This window comes from Leopardus geoffroyi, chromosome A1 (genome assembly GCF_018350155.1).
Source record: "Leopardus geoffroyi isolate Oge1 chromosome A1, O.geoffroyi_Oge1_pat1.0, whole genome shotgun sequence".
NCBI classification, from domain to species: domain Eukaryota; kingdom Metazoa; phylum Chordata; class Mammalia; order Carnivora; family Felidae; genus Leopardus; species Leopardus geoffroyi.
The window spans coordinates 129,181,534-129,204,978 of NC_059326.1; the positions used below are offsets into that span (position 1 = coordinate 129,181,534).

The window sequence follows — 23,445 nt, forward strand, 5'->3', positions numbered from 1 at the left end:
GATTTTTCCCCATTAGGTGCGGGAGATGTTGAAGATGAGGGACTCTAATGGGGCCCGCATGTTGACGTTGATAACAGAGCAATTCATGGCTGACCCTCGTCTGTCACTTTGGAGGCAACAAGGCACTGCGATGACTGACAAATATAGGCAGCTCTGGGATGAGCTGGGTAAATACAAGTTTCCTGATGGATTGCCATTGAGTTGTGTATGGGTAAAGATCATGGTGGAGTGTTTAAAAAAGCATAGTCAGAGTGTTGCTGAAGAGAGAGCTGCTCGTATGTGAACTAACTGCCATTATATCCTGGTTAGAAGGAGGAGGACTTGGGCTGACATTTGCAGGAAATAATCTTGGGAAGGTTTGGGGGAAATTGTGTGATCTTGAAAGCGAGCATAGGAATCTGCCTTAATATTTGAAAAAAGAAGCCATGTTGTTTTAAAACAGTTATTTTGTTTAGTGGAGCTAGTTACTTATTTCTAGAATAATATTGTAATCAATTCGCCTAAAATTTGGGTTTTTCCCCCCTTTGCCTACATTAAAAGTATCAAAAGTGGTTTGAACATTTTTTTTTTGGCTGCTACAGACTTAGACGAACTTTTGATTGTCAGAATGGAAAAAATACAGCAAACTACAATTTTTATTGCTTCCCAGATCTCTGTAATAAAAATGATTGAAAAAATGACAAATCCATTAGTCTTATTCACCAGGAAATTTGGGGAGATGAATATTTTTACCCGGTGCCCATTGCTAGGGAATTAATGCATTTGTGGTCTTTCTATTAAGAAATCTGCATGGGGAAAATGGAACTTTTGACAAATATCTCAATGCCTGTACTTTATGTTTTGGATATGATAACTAGAAGATCCTAGTTTCATTGAAATTGAATAGAATAACTCTTCATACCTTCACCTTTTTTCTCTCTTGGTTAATAATAGACCACATCCTGTTGATTGATCCCATGTTAAGTCTAGACCAAGGGAAGCTGTTGTTTTTGTATGTGCCCCATGATTGTAATAATTGGAAGGGACCTTTGAAGTGAACTGTTTTATGGGTAAGGAAACTGAATTCTGGGGAAGTTCAGGAGACTTCCAGAAAATGACATTGACTGATTTACGGATATGCAGCAAGTTGGTAAAGAATTGGACGTTAGAGTTTCCTCTTTCCCGTTAATAGAATGTATGTTCAGAAACTTGGTATGGATGACAGCTCTTTTTTTTTTTTTTTTTTTGACAGATATATCTGCTACTTGCCACCTGTTAGGTATTTGTTGACCTTTTTCCCTGGTATTTTTATTAACTATCTTGTAATAACTTAATCTTGGTACATTCCTTGGGTCACCTGAAGTAATGGTTAGTGATCTCTAACCCAATCAAAATTTAAATCAGTCTGTAACTATAGTAGATTGTTTCAATATATTAGAAGAGTGTTTGGGAGCATGGTCTGGTGATTGGAGAACACAAGTGTAATGCGTGGTTTAAACGTATTTTTATACAATACTGAGTGATACACTTTTCCAGGTAAACCTTTTTCAATTTTATAATTCATCAGTAAATGTTGAATTGATTAGTTGGTTTATGACATTCAAAAGGACTAGCATTACAAAAAAAACTATAATGAAGGGAATCATTTAAAGAAAAAAATTTTGGATTAATACTAAATGAATAAAATTTTAAGAACTTAGATGCTTGGAGGAAATTAGAATTACAAATAACTAATTAGGAGAAGGCAAACTAATTTTTTTGGTTACAAAAAAAGTGATATAGTTAAATAAAACTTACAGTGTTCATATTTAATCCATTAGTCACATCTCAACTTTTCCAAGTTGTTTTGGAAATTATGTGCCTCAGCCTTCAATAAGAATTATAAATTCTCATTAGGTGGAAGTTCCCACCAGCTGATTCTAGTTATACCCTATGATGAACTGCTTTCTGATTATGGACCAGGCTTTATATTATTCAAGTTCTTTGATTTCAGTCTAAGATGAAGAATACATTTTCTTGCCCTGTATTTCCTTTTTTCACAAATCCCACCCCGCCCACCAATCATTACTAGACTGTTGTAAATTCTCTTGTGTACTCTGGTGGCAAGCAGAGGTCACTTAGCCATTTTAACCGCATCTATCTTCTGTGAAGAATCCCATGTAGAAGTAACAATAGCTACCATATCTTAATATTCATTCACCAAAAAATTAACTAAAAGTTGCTTCTGGACTACAAAACGAAAGGATTTTGCTTCTTAATAAAATGGGAGAATTTGACTTTGTGCCCCTGCACAGGGCTCACATTGCTTCAAGGCTCTGCTTTGGAATTAAATGCTGAGCACTGCCAGATGCCAGACATTGAGAAGAGGCTGAGTTTTGTCGGCAAATGGGATCTGCAAGTTAATTGGTGTTTTCTGCAGGCTTCTGGCTGTGAAATGAAATTGGAAGCCCTTTAGCCACATGGATAATACAGGACCTGAATACAAATGTCACATGTCACCATCAGGACCCACTGTGAGACAATAGTGTTCCCACTCCAACACTGCACCATTACAGATCATTTAAATATGGGGATTACATTTAAACTAAAAGCCCCATTTGCCTTTTACTGCAATTTAAATGTCCTCTTAGCAAAAGCTAAGTGACAAATTAAATGAAAAAAGTGCCCACATTTTTAAAGCTGTAATGCAAAACAACCTTTTATTGCTTCTCATGTGCCACGAATGAATCATTATACTTGTCAACCCTAAACCAAGCCATAATTGGAGCAGCTACTGTTATCAAAGTGGGGCCGCTCTGTGACAGCTTAATAAAGCTGAAACTGTTAAATTAAATCTCAGATGCTTAACTCCTTAGCACTGGTGAATTCGATGGGTCCATTTCTGGCAATAGCCAATACACCAGGAAAAAAAAAAAAAAAAGATTCCTGGCATGAAAGCCTTAATCTGATGAAAGTGTACAAGTAAGAGTATCTTAGCCAAGTAACTCTGCTTCTTGGCAGAGGTATTTGGAGGCATCAGATTGTCAGCCTGATTACAAAATTTAATTTTTTTGGTAAGATCAGATATTCCCCTCCCCAATATTTACAGCTTACTGACTATATGTGATTTATTAAAATTTAACTCTTGATGTTTCAAAATTAGTTTAAAACATAATATATATTTGTATAACTTTGTCTCTCTTTCAAATAAGTATATACAAACTTTTTTGAAGTAGCAACAGGCCCGATTCCTTTCCCCCTCGGGAACAGAGGGGTTAATTATGCTCAGTTCTTCTTTTCTAAATTAAGTGCCTATGATATTCATTTAGTCTCAGTTAATTTTTGTGACTTATTCCCTGATATTCATAATGTAGTATGAAATAAATACAGATGCATACTATTAAGATCCTGTTCAGTGCATCCCATTTGCAGATACATTATTCTTATATATGAATCTTTTTCAATATTAGTTTTACTTTTTCTATGTGATAGTCATTTTCTAAACCATACAGCAGTCATCTCAGAGTACGTGTGGTATCATGATCAGCAAGAGAAAATGTATACGTTAAAATCTTAAAGGGGGTGCCTGGGTGGCTCAGTAGGTTGAGTGTCTGACTCTTGATTTCAGCTTGGGTCATGATCTCGTGGTTCATGAGTTTGAGCCCCACATTGGGCTCTGCGCTGGCAGCACTGAGTCTGCTTGGAATTCTTTCTCTCCTTCTCTCTCTCTGCCCCTTCCCTGCTCAAACGTGCATGTGCATGCATGCTCTCTCTCTCAAATTTCAAAAAATAAAATAAAATCTTAACACAGAAAGCCCATTGCAGTGATAGAAGGTGCATATTTGGTAGATCTATAGAATATACACCTGTTTAGTTGCATTCTTTATTCTATAAAATGCAGATTTTCTAGAAAGCAGATCATAGAAATAATCCTTAGATTTCAAAGAACAACCCAGTGTCGATTGGTGGTGAGCACACCTACTGTTAGCCCTAATGGCTTTCTGTTCAGCACACTTAATTACCATGGGGGTCTTTAGGGATGAGGGGGTATATTGTAATCTCTTATCTATGTTGATGGGTCTCTTTCCTTAAATGTCTTCTAGACTGTAATTTTACTTTGCTTCATAAAACTATAGGTTGTAGCTGCCAGTCTATTAAAATCTAATTAAAAATGGATGTCATTAGAGGAAACAGTTAAATAAGATTTAATTACAGCTTTATCATAGGGAAAAATTCTTAAATTTTCGTTTTTCAAGTTTTACATATGTGTTTTTTTCCTAAAATTTTAAACACTTTCTCTGTGAGCTGAGTCATACGTTTTGCTTTCTAGCATCTCAACTTTGTTTTTTAGGGAGAGGCTGGGCTACCATTGCAAGAGCCTTGCTACTCTGAGCTTTGCTCACATTCACAAGATACAAGGAGTTATCTTACAGAATTCTTTTCCAAGGTTTTGATATGGGGGTGTCACACTGGCTCAGTTGGTGGAGCATGCGACTCTTGATCTTGGGGTTGAGTTCAAGCCCCACATTGGGTGTACAGATAACTTAAAAATAAAACCTAAAAAAAAAAAGTTTTGAAATGGATACCTAAGTCTTTGTGAGTAGAAATAGTCATAGTTAGAAGTTTATATTTTGAAATCCACTGTAAGGTTAGTTTGACCAGCGGCTAAGCAGCAGCTCTCGTGTTCCTTGGTAGGGTACCGGATAGATTGAGTGGGTGTACAGATTCAGGGTGCATGGAGTCACAATAAATCTTTGTTCAGCAATAGAGAACTTAGCCTGTCGTTCATCCATTGAGACCATATCTGTTGCAAATACTGAAAATTTCCTGCTTCCGCAAACTCAGAACACTTTTCTCATGTACTACCTCAGATACCAGTAGTCATCTCTGTGGGCCTCTTCCGCACCCACCCACCCACATTATTCCTGAATCGTATGCTTAAGTCACACATTTAAAATGATGCTGTAAGTAACTTCGAAGGGCTTTTGTGCACAATCAGAAATAAGATTCCAAAGACTCTGCTTTGGAGGTCATTGTGGAGAAATACCTGGGAAATGCCACCTAACGTCTCTAAAAGTAATAGACTTAGTAATTTCATCCACTGTTTTGAGCCACTACTTGGTTTATATGATAAATTCAAATCCAGGCTTTCCCGAGTTTGAAGCTGATGGTGGTTAGTGAATGTCTGAGGAGTTACTCCTTTTCAGAGAGAACTTGGAAGCAAGCATTCCAGCGTGGTTTGCCATATAAGTAGTGTTCTCTTTGCTAGTGCCATGGAGAAAACAGCAATTCCCAGAGCCCCCTTGCAGCAAAAAGTTGTCAGGTGCAAAAGTTGGATACTTCTCTGTAGCTGTAAGTGTACAATGTAAGCCTAATAGACTACACATTAGGGATTGTTTCTCACCTGCCAGTTTGTCTTCCCTGGCCATAAGGAAAAGACACCTTTACCACTGAAACCACTTCAGTGTCTTCTCATTAACCCTTCATTCCAGAAGTCTTATTGTGGTTTCTTTATCAGTATGGTATTAAGCACTTGCTATGTTCAGAGGCATAGATGTATTAAGTGTTTGATTTTACTATTGGTGATGGTCCTGTTAGTATGGGGGGGGAGGGGAATAGAGGGATAGAACCTTCAGGAGACAGAAATTAGACTAGGCATGAGTGAACTGAGGGGTACTTTGATAGAGTAATTTATTCACATATTAGTACAAATACTTGTAGAGACTGAATTTAACATGGTTTTACAAGGTGTTCATGGAGGCGAATTGTTAGGAAGTAGGAAGAAGTAGTGACGTTGAATAACATGAACAAAAACAGGTATGAACTCAATGGGAGAGGGTTATAAAGGGTTCAAATTCATTGTCAACAATGTTGTCTTCAAGATTTTCAGTCCAATTTTATTGTCATTTGTTTTTACTCCAAAGGGAGGTGAGAAGGGAGAGAGAGTAGACCTAGGATCTAAGTTTTTCCTATGCTTTATTTCCCATTTTAGTCCAGCTACTAAAGATGACATAGATGTCAGCACTTATTTATCAGGCACTATGCTGAGCACCTAACGCTTGCATTATTTTTTTATTCTTGAAACAATCCAGTGAGATTGAGGTATAATTGTTTGCCTTAATTTTATAGCTGAGAAAACTGGCACTTTGGGAGACTAGATAACTTGCTTGAGGTCACAGTGGCAGAGCCAGAATTTGATCCCAGGCCAGTGGCTTCAGAGACTTAACCGCCAAACTACATACCATCCTCACTTGTTTTATTTTGCCTCTCTGCTAAGTGGTCTCTGCTCCGAGCAGAGCAGGGGCAAGGTGAAGCTCACCTAGATGGCAGTAAGCCCTGTAAAAGCTGCACGGCTGGTCTGCCCACTCGTGGTCCTGCAGGTCTAATTATAGTCGTCAGAGCTTACCTATTCTAGTTGCTCATCTTTGTTTCTAGCAACTCTCTAACTTCAGCATCTGAAAAAAGATACAGTGTAGAAGAGCCACATACATGCTATTGATTGAGAACTGTTATAATAAACTTATGCTTATCACAAAATACAGAGAGAGCACATAGGGGATATGGGATACAGTCGAATTTTCATTTCATTTTCCAGGCTCCTTTGCTAAGGAGCCAGTGAGACCTTTAGGTCATGGTCTTTGTCCTGGCCTGTATCAAGCCCTAATGATAACACAGTTGTCAATACTTGTTTATGTCATGTGGTCTGTAGCTCTGCAGATCCCTCCTGCACTTGGGCTAGGCTGTCCTGCTCTGGAGTGGGGTTACACTTCCTGTTTCAGTCTGTGGTTTTCCCCTTATTATTCATAGCTCCCTCTAAATACAGAGGCTTTGTCAGTTGTGTTGTTCAGGAGGCTTTGCTTCTGTCTGGCCATGTTCTCAGAACACTGATGCTGCTGATGAGTCCTCACTACCTGTGCGTGGTGTATTTCTCTGTTGTGTGGTCCTCTTGCTTTTTGTCTCTTAAAACTGAGACTTTTGTGTTCGGGGCTCAGAGGCCTCTGGATTCTGCTCTGCTCTGGGAATGGGAAGAAGGGGGGTTGTTCTCTGCTCCTTGAAGTAGGCAGAGTTAACTTTTAGTTTGGGTCAGAACTTAACCAAAAGAGAGAATGCATATTTTTTTAAACTTTTTTTATGTTTATTTATTTTTGAGAGAGGTGGTTGGGAGGCGGAGAGAGAGGGAGACAGAGGATCCAAAGCAGGCTCTGCACTGACAGCACAGAGCCTGACGCAGGGCTCGAACTCCCGAACCGTGAGATCATGACCTGTGCTGAAGTCAGATGCTTAGCCCACTAAGCCACCCAGGTACCCTGTGAATGCATATTCTTTACTTCCTGTACAGTGCCATCAACCGTCTTTCCCTTGAGTGCAGCTGCTAGGGTTTAATTATCCATTCATTACTCACTTAGGGAAAGAGTAGAAATAAAGAGAACTACTTTTAAACAAATATTAATAGAAAATGGTAGATTCTCAAGATTAAAAGAGATCTTTACAGATTGTTTGATCCTATTATCTAACCAATTGGAGATTCCTAATGATAATCATCCTCTAAGTTATTTAGGTGTACAAATAGATGATCTGTAACAACACTTGGGGATCACCCCCTTGTGTATTTTTATGAAACTTTATTCTAAATATAGACCACAGAGATTTTTTTAGGAGTTAAGATGCCTTATGACTTATGATAGTACATGTTCGTGTCCTATATTGTATATGTAGTGTGTTGGTAGCATTATTTGTACGAAGAATAGGTTCTAGTTTCTTTCTTTTATGTAATATTTATGAATCCATTGGTAGTAGATATTTTTTCTCATATTAGTGGCTACTAAGAGTGTCAGAGTATTAGTATAAAGTGTCTTTTTCTTCCTCACAACGATTTTAGAAAAGTTTTATTCTCTTTGTTTCCTAAGAGTTAGTATTGCACTTGCCCTCAAGAAACTGCCACCAAAGGGAAATGTGGCTGGGGGAGAGGTGGTCTCCTTGCTCAACTGTGGATCTCTGGGGAGCACCATCACAATAGGGTGGGGGGGGAAGTGAGAGAGTGGGAAGGAAGGAAGGAAGACGGTTGGGGAAAATTTCCTCTCATCACTTCTTACCCTGAAGTGGCAGTGTACAAAAATTAATGAGGTCTGAGAAGCCTCATCTAAGCCCTCTGAGATTCTCAGGAGCTTCACGGGGATCAGAGATGCCGGGAGCCGGACTAGAAGAAGTAGAAGCCACGGGAGGAGTGAGACAGCTACTTAGGTTGTTCCCTGTGTGGTGCCGTGTGGAGCAAGGTGCTTTACAAATGTTTGTGCAGTTGATTAAAGCTTAGGTGGGTCAATGAGGGGGCAGGAGAACCCAAGGAAATGATGAATGTGTGTCTGTTAGACAGCGGGTGTTCACCTGTGCCTCACAGAGGCCCTGAGGCGGGATTGGGAGGAAGTGAGTGTGGATGGAGGGAGGCAAGTCCTCTCTGTCCCAACAGATGACTTTCACCACTTGACATATAGGCTTTCTGTTAAGATTTCTCTAGAACAAAGGGTTCTGAGATTAAAAATGCATGCTTGATTCTTACTATCTTCAATAGGCTTTTAAATAGCTGCTCTTCTTAGAGGTGTACCAAAGAATGACTTTTATTTATATAAATAATTTTCTTTTTTGAGGAGAAGGCAAGCTGGTAAATAATGTATAGCAGGTGAGTTTTTGTGAGGCTGCTGTAAGCTTATCTAACAATTGCATAATCTTGTTTCAGTGTTTAAAAATTCCAAATTGGAATAAGAATAATATTCTGTCTAGTAAAATACAGGTGCCCTGTGACATTAAACTGCTTGGATGAATTAGTAACTGATTCTAGGTTATTTTCTCAGGCTCTGATCTAGAGACAAATAACCAGGAGTAGTGTTAGTAATTGGCCAAAATGGGGCTAACTCACCCAGCTCTCTGTGTCTCCTGTTGCAAAGATAACCTTTGAAATAGAAATTCTACTCTTTGAATTTGGGCTGTGTCAGCTCTATTTTCTTGACCCTAGGTTGTGCTTCCCAGCCCCTTTCAATTTGGGGTATCTTAGTAAGTTTCAAAATTGCTTTGGGCATTCCTGGAGGAGAGCATGACCACTCATCAATTAGGTATCAGACTTAAGTTATCAGCAACCTTGAAATGGCTTAGATTGGAAGCCACGGTCTCTCTTTATGGATGGGCATAAGCTGAGGGAGTTGGATGGGAGGACTGTATACAGGGCACTTGGATCCAATATAAGCTTGGAATTTGGAGAGAATCCTGTTAGGAACAGTGGCTTCAAAATGTTGCCAAGACGACAAAAGTGGGACACCCCCGGTCTCCAACACATTTAAAGATGATAGTATATCCGGTAACCTATTCACCATACATACTGATCTTACACATAGGATGCTCTTTGCCAAATGTTAGGGTCCTGTGTACAACAGCTAGTCTGAGAGATTTTTGTTTGTTTTGAAACCATTTAAACCACTCACTGTCCTTAATAATCTTGTCAGTTGCTGTCTTTTGGGGGCATTTAAACTAATTCCAGAGCCATCCTTTTTCATCTTTATTAGTGTTCATGTGATAATCTCACCCCCCTTTCCCCTTCTTGTCCACTAATTAGAATACTGAAAATGACACATTTTTTAAAATTGTTTTCCTGTACAGGTGAAAAAAATGTGCGTGGCATATAGTTGGTGCTTAGTAAAGTATCTATCAATAAAATAGTGAAGAAATAATTGAAGTGTAATGCTAAAACACTTACTTGGAAGCTTTACAAAGTTGAGTATTTTTGATGTACTGAGAATAGTGATTGAAAGGCCTTAATCTTCACTGTGTCTTCAGTTTTCTTCCCCTCCTGGCTTATCTTGCCGTCTTCGCCCATGTACAGGTGGATATTCATGGGTGCCTGTTTATGCCTCAATGTATGCAGATGCACGCGTGCGCACACACTCAATGCACACTGAAATACAAACAGTATAGAGTACAGAAGGGCAGTGATTCCCCCTTGCCATCAGTGCTGCAGGTAATCTATTGCATTAATCAGCCAGCCAGTGGGAAATGCATGGGGAGTGATTATACTATCATACACAATACAATCAGCATGAAGCACTTGTCAAGACCAATACATCAAAGTTTAATTCAGTAATAGAATGAATTAGAGCAAAATGAAACATTCTGTTCTCCAAGAACTCAGCACTCATCACAGGTTCTTTCTCAACTCGGTAGAAAAGTCAGTGCATTAAGAAACTGTTTTTATGAATGAAATTGAAGTTCTCTTTATGTCCCAATACTGCAATCCCTTTTACTGGGGCTTCTTATACAAGTCTAGTGCTAAACTATATTCGTCAGTATTCCATAATCATAGCCATTGGTAAATTTGATTATTTTTTGTGAGGGATCCTGATGATCTTTTATCCTAATTGTTCTCCATGGTTAAGTGAAAGGCAGTTTCTTGTCCTATTGACTCAGGGAAGCACTTACCTATAGATATGGCTGGTGGACAGTAGAGTGCCTTACCAGAAAGCAGATAAATTAACAATGACTTGGTGTTTACAGTGCTTTATGATAGGTACTGTCATTAGGAGCTTATAGTCTAGTTGGGAAACAAAATGAATAAGGGAAAAATAAAAAGCAGTCCAAGACCACCTAAGGCAACTGAAGAAATGAAGGTAGATAATGTAGTACCTGTTTCAGAAAAATTTGAGGATCTAACACATTTCATATTCTGAATCAGTCTTCTGTGTCAGTTTATAACAGTCAAATGAAATACACCTAACCGAGCATGCTTTTTCAAAGGGACAGGTAACAGCTCACCAGGACTATTGTAGTTTTCAAAGCCTTCGACTGGAATACAGAGAAGATTTACTGAAGTCAGATGGTCTCTAAGTATGGATTCTGATCCCCATATTTACCAACTGTATATCCCTGGACAGGTCCCTTATTTTAGAGAGAACTTTAGTTTCCTTATGTGTAAAATGACCATAATGAGGATTCTTAAGGCCTAAAAAGTAAGATGATTAAATAACGCATTACACTTTCTTTCTCATTCCAAGGGTCTTTTGCCTGTGTCGAGAAAGTGGGCCCAGTGGGAAGCTTATAGGAGAGAGACGTCACGAAAACCTAGGGAGTCTTTTTCAGAAATAGATTTATATAAACTTGGACTGTTGAATGGATCATGGAACTGTTTGTGAAGACAGCTTGGTTAAGCAGCCAGTGCAGAGCGCATGGAAAATGCTCGTGCAGGTTACCACAGTTCACATTCCTTCCCCTCACTAACAACACTGACTACCCTTTTTGTGTATGAAAATAAGACGTCTGTCATTGTGGCTTTTTTCTTTATGATTTTTCCTGTCTTTCCTCCCTCCCTCAAAAATGAGAAGGGTGGTGAGTGGTGGACGAGCTGGCTCTGGCCATTCCTACAGAACCAGATTCCCAGTAAGGTCAGGCAGGCTGTTTTTGGTGAATCTGGCATGTTGACCTGTCAGCACTGACAAATCACTGCGTATCAGAGGAGGGCCACAGGTTTCCCCAGAGGAAACATTATCAAGGATACCCATTAACTTTTTGGAGTATCTGGTTTGTTTTCTTTTTTGATAGCAAAAAAAGATGGTGGTTTCATTCAGTCTTTTCTCAGAGCCTGGTTAAATAATAGCCGATTTTGCGCCCTTTTGCTTGAGAGTTAGCCCTGCCCGGGGCACCTGGGTGGCTCAGTTGGTTGGGCGTCTGACTTCAACTCAGGTCATGATCTCACAGTACGTGAGTTGGAGCCCTGCATCGGGCTCTGCTGACAGCTCAGAGCCTGGAGTTTTGGATTCTATGTCTCCCTCTCTTTGTTCCTCCCCAGCTCGTGTGCACTCTCTCCTTCTCTCTCTCAAAAATAAACAAACATTAAAAAAAAAGTTAAAAAAAAAAAAAAAAGCCCTGCTTGACCTAACACGATCTCACAAACTCTCTCTATACAGTGTACCTGAGGTATTTGAAATTTTCCCAGAAATGTTTTAGTGCATTCGAAACTATACCAAATTTAAAGTAAGGAGAATGTTTTTACCAGTTAAACTTATTTCTCAAACAGTGGTGACTAATATATTAAGACTGAATTGTACTGAGAACAATACTATAATTAGGGTCACAGTTTTTGTGTGGTCTGACCTAAGAAATTTTGTGACTATAGTTTTGGTAGCACAACTAATTATACCAGTGATCTCCTATTTGTGACTGCAATTAGGCATTTCATGGCCTCTAAATAAGTATAATTAGTTAATTGGATCATGCATGAAATTCTAGCCTCTCATAATAGCCTCTGAGAACAAAAATAAATATGATAAATATTATGAATTGTTTTATAACTGTGGAACCCTGGGAAATACCACAAGTAATTGTTTTACTTTGTTACTATTTCATAGGAATAAACATGGTATTAAAAAGTAGAAGTTAAACTATGTAACATTCTTTATTCTCTACCTTTGAGGCAGAGAGAAAACGGAATCACTAACCTTTCTGCTGCTCCTCTGCCTCTTACTCCCCACTTGCCACTGCCCCTGTGTGTTGCCCCCTTAGCGTTATACACGTTGTATCTTCTGGAAAATAGGGAGAAGAGCCACATTTATCAAAAACGCCTAAGTGCCTTTATGGAAGAGGTGTACCTTTTAATTACTGAATTGATTTGCATACTAAAAAAAACACATGAAGTAGAAGGACTTTAAAAACAAGTGTTATTGACTCTGGGGGGTACCACTAGAGAATGGCCAACTGATTTATTCAGTCACAAATCATAATGCTCCACCCAGTAGTACACCCACAGGCAAAAAGCACACTTAGTCACACGCAAGGGCATTATCCTGGAAATGCTGATGTGACTGTATTCCAACAGACCTCGTGATACCTCATAATTTCAGAGAAAACAGATTTCTTCTGACTTGGATAATCATTCTTGAATTGTAAGTTGGGTTTATCTTTTGTTTTAAATCTTCAGTGGAGTTTCTTGTTTGCTGTGACTTTCAAAGTCTTGAAAAATGCAGTTTTCTTTTGTTTTCATTAGCCTCTTTTTAAATGGACCTTGTGTAGGTTTTTGTTGAGGATGCTTTCTCTACAGGGGAGAGGCCAGACATGGTTAAATAAAGTACAGGATTTCTTAGCTGTGCCTTTAAGGTTTCTTCATAATTTTAGACAATAATGTACCCTTTTATATTATGCTGCGAAAATATGATCAATAGAATGATGATTCTGTCAAGAGACAAAAATGGTGAATCTTGGGATTTATGTATGCATAACTACATACATGAATCCTAGCTTAACAGAAGTACTTTTTGACTACATAGGTAGGCAGAGGCTACAATACCTGAGTGTTAAGAATATTGGATTTTGGGGAGCATGAGTTTGTAAGTTACTTTAGCTGTAAAGTGAGTTTTTGTGACAGTGAAATGTGATTGTGTATGTAAAATACTTAGCACAGGGTTAGTGTGAGGTGAATATTCAATAAATGGCAGCAGTTATTGTCAGGTGGATAAGTAAAGATGCCATTCACTTTTAGAACTGTGTTAGCTGAACTAAATAGAGCGGTTTATACCCTAAAGCAGACATTTTAAAACTTTAAATGTAGACTCTAATTAGAAACCTAACATGTATAACCTGATATTGTTAGGATTTTCCTTGAAGGGATAAAAATATTAGCATACAAACCAGCACTTAATATTGCATTGTGTGTTGGGATACCTTTTGTGCTGTTAAGCTTTCATAATGACCTTTTTTTTTTTTTTAAGTTTATTTATTTATCTTGAGAGAGAGCGAAAGCACAAGCAGGGGAGGTGCAGAGAGAGAGAGGGGAGACGCAGAATCACAGGCAGGCTCTGCACTGTCAGCGCAAAGCCTGATGCAAGCCTCAAACTCGTGAACTGTGAGATTGTGACCTGAGCCCAAGTCGGTCGCTTAAGCAGCGAGCCACCCAGGCATCCCGACTTTGTTTTTTCCTGTAGTTGCACCTCTTCTCATATGTTCAGTGGTTTATTTGGGTTTGATTAGTTTGACAATATTCACCTACTCATTGGTAAATACCTCACTTTTCTATTTTGTAATCTAGCAGATTTATAATCTTCCTGGTAATTGTGATAGATTAAAGATGGCCATATATTCTTTGCTACTCTCTCATTGAGACATGAGGTCTTTGTTTTCTCCTCTTTTATCTGGTCAATTTTTTAAAAAATGTTTGACCAGCAGAATATGGCAGAATAGATGCTGGGTCAGTTTCTGGGCCCAAGCTTTAAGTGACTAGCAGGTCTATTTCCTGTCTCGTAGAAGGTTCTATCTTGGTTCCCTGAGTTTTCATGTAAGAAGTCTGGCTCTCCTGAAGCTGCCATGCGCTGGGAAAGCCCCTGCTGTCCATATGGACGGGCTGTGTTGAGGCAAGGGGAAGGTTAGGAGAAAGGCACTTCTGACCTGCAGAATCATGAGATACAATGGTATGTTCTGTATTAAGCCAGTAAGTTTAGGGTAGGTTTTTACTTCTGTCTGACAGTGCTTCGTGCTTCTTCTCATGGTTATTTTCCAAATGCCAAATTTCTCCAGCAGTACAGGATATAATAATGTGTGAAGATGAAGTTCTGTATTTCAGTTTTTCCCTTAGGTTGGATTAAGTCAGATGTTTGTCACCATTGAATGTTTATTATTAATAAATAGGGTAACATGATCTTAACATATTCTGCATCTCCAATTTTAGGAATTTTTTTACAGTAATTCTTCCTCACCATCATATTTTCATTGTGCCATATTTCACCTGGCTCGACTTCTGGATTTTTCTCACCTGGTAATAAGAATTTGAGTTCAGCTAACTTTTAATTTTGTGTTCCTGTAGAAGACTGTGGAACCCTGGGCATTGAAAATGAAAAAAGGAGACAGAGTGTACAGTAGCTAGAAGTTTCAGCAGGGAGGCTGAGGAAGGGGATGCTAAAGGAAGAATAAGCCCACACTTCAGTGCTGCATTCTCTGTCCATCCATTGGCACGAAGTTACCATGGGCAGAGAAAATGTTACATGACCCTGTAGGGATGGGGACAAGTTTGAGAAATGCCTCTTCCATGCCAGTAGACAAGGACAAAATTGCCGAAAGCATCTCTGACCTCTAAGTGTCCCTGTGGGCCCCAGTTGGCCTTGGGAAGCTGGAGAGAACAATGCTTGCCAGAAAACAAAACACATTTAAAAGCCTATTGTGGAAACTGAGGGAGAAAGACAGACTAAAAGATGTTTCCTGCTAAAATCACACAGCGAGTGGAAATTAATTTACAGGAACCCATTATTACTAGCTTAAGCATTTAATGTCCGTGATATTTTATTGATGTAATATGTTCTCTTAATTGTTTGATTTTATTAAATATAGAAATATTTGTATGGATATTCACAGAATCGCTTGCAGTCTGAGCCTTCCAATCCTGTCTTAACTTTTGAGTTTCCTCAACGTGTTTCTCTAGCATTGAAGTCTTCTACACAGGGGTTTGCACGGACTGCACCTTTTGGAGCTGAGTGAACTCTGCACTTTTCAAACACTTTATATATTATCTTAAGTCTCAATAGCCCTCCAAGGTAGATGGGATTTGTTATCCCTATTGTTTAAATAGGGAGCTGCCACCTCAGAGACAGTCAGTGGTCTTGCCTGTAGCATATCGTGTCCTTTCCGGATCAGAGCTTGTTGATGAAACATTCCTTCTAGTTGGAAATGTAAAACAATGGATATGTGAGATGGGGCAAAATAGTAGTGATTTGTACAACTGAATGTTTGATGGAAAAGACAGGCTTTCCTGAATTCATTAATTCTTGTTACCCACATTTTCTGGGAGTATGGGTGCTTGTCCGCTGGCACTATTATGGGATTGTTGAAGTAACCATAAAGGCCTTTGTGATGATTTATCTTCTGCCTCCTTGTGAGTCTGCCCACATTTGCTGGTGATTTGGTCAGATAGGGGATATCAACAAGCTTAGAATGCTTTTTTTTCCTCTTCCCAGGGGAGTTGCCTTCCTGGTTTTGGTTTACTTTGGCTTGTACTATTATAGTGCGTCTTTTTGGTGAAGTGCATCTTTTGGGTATAGATGAGGTGGTATCGTGGAAAGAAGAGTAAAAGCATGCTGGTGGGAAAAAGCTAGACTAGAGCCGAACTGTGCTGTGGATAATTCAGAAACTGAATGATGTACACACCAGTGATTTGATAATTGCCTTTATACACTTTGAGGCATTGAAGCTAGGAAAGCAATTTAAAGGTATTGAATTTGTTTTCATTGTAATTCATTGCAAATAATTAAGCATCCTTTGTGAAAGAACCAGTAATACCTTTATAGATGTCAGGTCCTCTGGTAGGTGCTGGAAATGCTAAGTTCTCACTGAGTTCTGTGTTGTATTTTTGGTTGAGTCCTTAAAAGGGTTAATATTTCTGAGGGACAACAGAATGAAGTGTTTAATTATCAAAGAGCTTTATTTTTAAAACTACAGATGTTTCGGGCATGTGTTTGAGGGGAAGGAGATAAATGCCCAAAGTAGAACTCTGAATTAATAAAATTTGGAGAATGACTTACTCAATTTGGTTAATTTGGTTATTAAGTCTAATTACAGCTTTTGTAGTGGTGACTGTTACGATAAAAGACCATATCTATTATAGCTCAGAACTTGAATCGAACATTAAGAACATCCTTTCAGGATCAAACCTCTTTTTGGGGAGGTGAGCAATTAAAGAATGTTATAGGCAAATTAATAAAGGCTTGGCTTTAAAAAATTTTTCTCATTCTGCAAAATGGAAATTTTCTAATTAGAGAAATGTAAGCACAAAAATCTAGATTGGATTTTTTTCCTCAAATCATAGAAATCGTTGTGTAAGGTTTCAAGAATATTTAGGATTTTGCTTTTAAGGACCATAATCTATTTGAGTTTTATTTTTCTTTAAAGTGGGAATCAAATATTAGAGTTATAAGTTAATGAGAAAATGTTTTTAAAGCCCCATATATGGTGCCTGTAGCACATAGTAGACATCCAAGAAATGGCGAGGATCAATGATAATGATTATTTAATTAAAGTTATCTTTGGTATTCTCCTATTTCTTAGAAAGAACACTTAAAAAATTTCTTTTATTAGAGAGAGTAAGAGAGAATATCTTAAGCAGGCTCCATGCTCAGCACAGAACCTGACACAGGGCTCAATCCCATGACCCTGGGATCATGACTGAGCTGAAATCAAGAGTCAGGACACTCAACTGAGCCACCCAGGTGCCCCAAAAGAACATTAAAATCAATTTTTTTAATTAAAGGTTTTATTTTTAAGTAATCTCCACACCCAGTATGGGGTTCGAACCTAAGACACCGAGATCAAGAGTTGCATGCTCTACCAAGTGAGCCAGCCAAGGGCACCTCAAAAGGACATTTTTAAAGAAAAGTAGTGTTATGTCATCAAAATCATGTTATCTTCTTATAGACTCTGACTTCTCCGTAGGTGAAGGTGAAACTCGCTGTTCTACTGTCACATTATCAACTCCTTCATAAGCAAGTCAGTCAGGCCTTCAGCACTATATGTATTGGTTAATGTTTTTCTAATTTTGAGTTATTTCGAAAGAACTATTGCTTGATAATAAATTTGGTTATTCTGTTTTTAAAACCTTGTGTTATGTTTATGTGGAAACAATGGGTTTGGGTTAACATATATCTTAGGGTATATAATTTCTGCATTTAATTTAAAGTTAGCTCTAGCCCAGCTTTTAGTTGGCTTGGGGGTGCATGTTTCATGCTGATTTTCAGAATAAATTACAGTTTACAAGTTATGGACTGAAATACAGAATTCTGAACTATAGTGAACACATTAAAGACAAAGCACTAATTTTAGAAAAACATTTACATCACATTATTTGTCAACATTAATTTACTTAGTTGCCCTTTTACACACAACCTTGTTAATACACTAACAACCTGATAATGAAACTATACTAGTCATGGCGCATCTCTCAGGGCAACTTCTTGATTTTAGTTTTGTCTAATGTCTATTTAAGATTAGGAGAATTATAAGATAAAAACATCTTGGAAGAAAACCTTAGAAGATTCTTAATTTTTAAGCATTACCCGTTGAGTATTGATATTATTTTTTCTAAAGGTCATTTGATGATTTGGAAATTTTTTTAGTTCATTGTACCCTAATAAATATTAATGGAAATTTTTGATCCAGTATATAGCTTTTATTTAATTACTTAAATGTAACTTTTTTTGTGTTCTAGGGTCCACAGCCTAAAACCTGGTAAAGTTGTATCTCATTTTCCAGTGGAGTTCATTGGAAAAGGCTGCACCTTAACAGGTTCTTTAGATACCGTTTTGATTTGTCCCTTGCTTTGTGACATGTTTCATTTGAAGCTGGGTGGCCATGTTTCATTTGAAGCTGATTGTCCTGTTTCCCTTTCTGGGAAAGGCATAGAATTAATAAGGTAGTGATTTTTGCAATGTCCATTGGCTCATTAGAGGATTCCTGCTTAGAGTGCCCTCATACTTAAATCCTTGGAGTACCAGTAGACAGTATTGTTTGGTACAGATATTATGTAGCAGCAGTTTACTTTGTAGTTTACATGTAGTAAAATTCTTACTGTAAAATACATACTGCAAGTACTTACTATAAAAATACAGACACCTATACTTACGGTCTTGGGTCATCATGGAGAGTAGGCCTGCCATTGCAGCATCAAGCTGGTGGTTTAGGGATATTTGAAAATGGTATTACAGTGCTGCAGGGTTCAGTAAGCTGGGGTTATTGCAAGATGATACAGTATGTGAGAATGATAGTGGAAAACAAGCATAAGAAAGCTTCCTGGGGACCTTTATAATGACAGGATGATTCACATTAAGGGAGCACTGTGCCTGACCATGAGGCAGTAGATTTTGCATAAAGAGCAGTAGACAAAAGAGGAGGATAGGTTCTACTCCAAACTGTATCTGAAAGAGGTTATTCAGGAAAGAAGAGAGAGAAAAATGGGTAAAGAAAGAATCATGTAGTTGGAATCTATGGTTGCAGCTGTCCTCAAAGTATTGTTACGAAGTTGGTTAAACCTGAAATGTACAATTTAGAATGCTGGACTGCAAATGTATTACTTTTAAATAAATGTCTATTACAATTATTAAAAAAAATACATACATCTGAATTTTTTGATGTACAGTTTTGAGTTTGGACAAATGGCATCTTCTGTAACAATGACCACAGTCAAGATATGAAATGGTTATATCATCTCCAAAAATTCCCTCACATTGTCCCCATGTGTCCTTTCCATCATTGACTGTCCCTTTCATCGGTGATTTATTCTCACTTCTTTTAGTTTTACCTTTTCTAATATGTCATATAAATTAAATAGTAAAGAGGGTACACACACATGTCTTTTTCATTCTGGCTTCTTTCGTGTAGCATAATGCGTTTGAGATGTTATGTGTATGTCAAGGGTTTGTTTCTTATTGCTGAGTAGTAATCGGTTTATGAATGCACCAGTTTGTTTACCCATTCACCTGTTGAAAGCCATTTAGGTTGCTTCCAACCTGCTGCATTTATGAACAAAGCTGTTGTAAACATTCCTGTATAAGTTTTTTTATCAACATAAATTTTCAGTTTCCTTGGGCAAATTCCTAGAGGTGGATTACTGGGTTATGAGGTAATTAAATAATATGTTTCACTTCATGAGAAACTGCTGAGCTAGTTTCCAGAGTGGCTCTATCATTGTGCACCCTTTGAGCATTCCAGTTGCTCCACACTTTACTAGCACTTGGCATTGTCAAGTTCTAAATTTCTTTTTTCTGATTTTATTTTAATAGGTGTATAGTGGTATGGTTTTAATTTGTACTTTCCTAATGAGTGATGATGTTGAGCACATTTTCATCTGCAGTTTGCTATTATATTTTATTTCATCTGCAACATCCCATTATACACATTAAATATCGTTCTGTAGATCTTACTTGATGAAGTGTCTTTCCAAATTTTTTGTCCATTTTTATAGGGTCGTTTACTTTCTTGATGAGTTTTGTGAGGACTTTTACATATTCTGGATGCAAATCCTCTGTCAAATGTATGATCTGCACATATTTTCTCTCAGTCAGTGACTTATCTTTTCATTCTCTGAAGAGTATCTTTCGTAGAGGAAAAGGTTTTAATTTTGATGTTTGCTTTCTCAATTTCATCCTTTATGGATCTTGCTTTTGATATTGGATCAACTTTATCTTTGTCTCACCCAAGATCATAAGAGTTTTCTCCCCCTCCCCCAAGTGTTACGGTAAGGCTTTATATTTAGGCCTATGATCTATTTTGAGTTTTTAAAAATTTAATTGAACCAATCCTTTAATAAAGTTTTTGGTATGGATTTAAGTTCACTTTTTTCACAAGAATATCTAATAGTTGCACCAGGTGTTGAAAACGTTTATCTTGGGGCGCCTGGGTGGCTCAGTCGGTTGAGCGTCCGACTTCGACTCAGGTCACGATCTCGCGGTCCGTGAGTTCGAGCCCCGCGCCGGGCTCTGGGCTGATGGCTCGGAGCCTGGAGCCTGCTTCCACTTCTGTGTCTCCCTCGCTCTCTGCCCCTCCCCCATTCATGCTCTGTCTCTCTCTGTCTCAAAAATAAATAAAGGTTAAAAAATTTTTTTTAAAAAGAAAACGTTTATCTTTTCTCTACTGAATTGACTTTGAACCTCAAATTGACCATATTTGTGTAGGTCTGTTTATGAGCTTTTTAATCTATACCATTGATCTGTGTGTTTTACCAATTGTGCATTGTCTTGATTACTGTAAGTATAGGAAGTCTCAAAATTAGCTACTATAAGTCTTTCCACTTTGTCCTTTAAAATTGCTTTGGTGATTCAGTATCTGTTCTTGTGTCCATCATGTACACAAACACCTGCTTGGCTTTTGAGTGGGGTTGTGTTGAGTATATAGATCAGTGTGGAGAGTATTGACATCTTAACATTGTTAAGGTTTCTAATCTATGAACATAGTAAACTTTCTGCTTTTTAAGATTAACTTATTTTGTCAATATTTTGCTTTTAGCATAGAGACTCTGCACATGTTTTATAAGATTTATAACTAAGTATCTCATGGTTTTTTGGGTACTAATACAAATGATAATTTTTTGGTTAAATTTTTAACTGTAATTTTTCAGTTTTACCATATAGATTTACAGTTGGTTTTGTGTGTGTGTGTGTGTGTTTTATTTACAGAGAGAGAGAGAGAGGGAGGGAGAGAGAGAAAGCATGAACAGGGGGAGAGGTAGAACAGTAGAGAGAGTCTCAAGCAGTCATCATGCTCAGCACAGAGCCCATAGTGGGACTCAATTCCATGCACTGGGATCATGACCTGAGCCAAAATCTTGAGGCAGACACTCAACTGACTGAACCACCCAGGCACCCCAATTTTGAGGGGGGGTTGTTTGCTTTTATTTTGAATTTGTGTCATGACCTTTGGTAAACTTACTTATTAGTTCTAGGAGCATTTTTGTAGGTCACTTGTCTGCAAATAGAAATGGTTTAATTTTTTTCCTTTCGTATCTATGCAGTTAACTTCCTTTTCTCGCTTTTTTGGGTTTGCTGAAATTTCCAGTGTAATGCTGAAGAGGAGATGGAAGAGATACATCTTTGCCTTATTTTGGTCTCAGGAAAAATATTCAGTCTTTTGCCATTATGATGTTCGTGTAGCATTTCTTTCACAGATGCCTTTATCTGATTATCTTCTTTTCCTATTTTGTTGAGAGGTTTATTTATTATGAAGGAATGTTGAATTTTTTCAGTTGCTTCTTCTGTTGGAAAAAATTACTTTATCTGCATCTGTTGAAGATGGTCTTTTTTTTTCCCCTTTGTCTGTTAATATAGTGAGTTATGCTGATTGAATTTTAATGTTAAATCAACCTTGCATTCCTGGGATAAATGATACTTGGTTGTGGTTTATTTTCCTTCTTGTATATTTCTTAATTAGACTTTCTAGTATTTTGTTGAGATGTTTACTTCTGTGTTCATGAGGGATATTCATCTGTAATTGTATTTACTTATATTTTTGTCTGGTTTTGATATCAGAGTAATGCTGGGCTCTTAAAACGAGTTGGAGACCATTCCCTTCTATGTTTTCAGGAAGATATTGTGTAGAATTGGGATTCTTTCTTAAATATATTTGGTATAATTTTCCAAGGAAACCTCTGAACCTACATTATTAGAGACTGAATTGCAGATTTAATTTTTTTAATTTATTACTATTCAGGTTGTTACTTGTTGAGTGATGAACTTTGGTAGTTTGCGAGTTTCAGGGAATTTTTTTTTTTTTTTATCTAAGTAGTAGAATTCATAGGCATAAAGTTCGTAGAATTCCATTATAAGCCTTTAAAATTTTTTTTTATTTTTTACATTTTATTTGTTTTTGAGAGAGAGAGAGAGAGAAGGACAGAGAGAGAGAGGGCACAAGTGGGGGAGGGGCAGAGAGAGAACGAGAGAGAGACAGAAGCTGAAGCAGGCTCCAGGCTCTGAGCTGTCAGCACAGGGCCCCACATGGGGCTTGAACTCAAGGAACTCTGAGATCATGACCCAAGTTGAAGTCGGATCCTTAACCGACTGAGCTACCAGGTGCCCCTGATTTTATTAGTTTTTTTTAAAGAAGCAGCTTTTGGTTTCACTGAATTGAGGGGGTGCAGGTTTCAGTTTAATTGGTTTCTGATGTTATTTCCTTCCTTATGCTTGCTGGCTTTTGCGTTCTCATTTTCTTAAGGTGGATATTTAGGTTATTGCTTTGGGTGCCTGGGTGGCTCAGTCAGTTGAGCATCAGACTTTGGCTCAGGTCCTGATCTCCCAGTTCATGGGTTCAGGCCCTGCATCGGGCTCTGTGCTGATAGCTCAGAGCCTGGAACCTGCTTCTGATTGTGTGTCTTCCTCTCTCTCTCTGCCCTTTCCCTGCTTGTGCGCTCTCTCTCTCTCTCTCTCTCTCTCTCTTAAAAATAAACAGGAACAAAATTTTAGATGATTGCTTTGAATCCTTTCTTTTTTCCAGGATAAGTATTTAACCCTGTAAATTTCCCTGTAAACTGTTTTCAGGTATACATCCCAAATTTTGATATATTTTATTTGTATTTTCATTCACTACAGAATATTTTTTGAGTTTTCTTGTGACTTCCTCCTTTACTCATGAGTTATTTGTAAGTGTTATTTAGTTCCCAGATATTTGGGAATTTTCCAAATATCTTTCTGTTACTGATTTCTAGTTTAATTCTTTTACATCAGAGAGTATACTTCGTATGATTTCACTTCTTTCAAATTTGTCAAAGTTTGTTTTATGGCATACAATATGGACTGTCTTGGTGAATGTTCTTTGTGCATTTAAAAAAAGTAATGTTTTGTTTTTCCTATTAATGGTAGGTAGAGTGGGCTATAAATGTCAATGAGGTTAAATTGGTTGATAGAGTTGGTATTCTTCATCCTTATTTTCTGTCTGCTTGTCTTATTAGTTATTGAAAAAGGAGTGTTAAACCCTGTAAATATAGTTGTGACTTTG

General features: G+C 37.8%; 1 protein-coding gene across 2 annotated transcripts in view; it reads left to right on the forward strand.

Moving 5' to 3' along the window:
- Nucleotides 1-23,445, forward strand: part of ZSWIM6 (zinc finger SWIM-type containing 6) — a 197,906-nt gene that overhangs the window by 142,908 nt on the left and 31,553 nt on the right. For both annotated transcript variants that reach the window (XM_045494251.1, XM_045494259.1), the window contains exon 4: nucleotides 17-167. In XM_045494251.1, coding sequence (XP_045350207.1) covers nucleotides 17-167 — 151 coding nt within the window. The remainder of the gene's footprint in view (nucleotides 1-16; nucleotides 168-23,445) is intronic.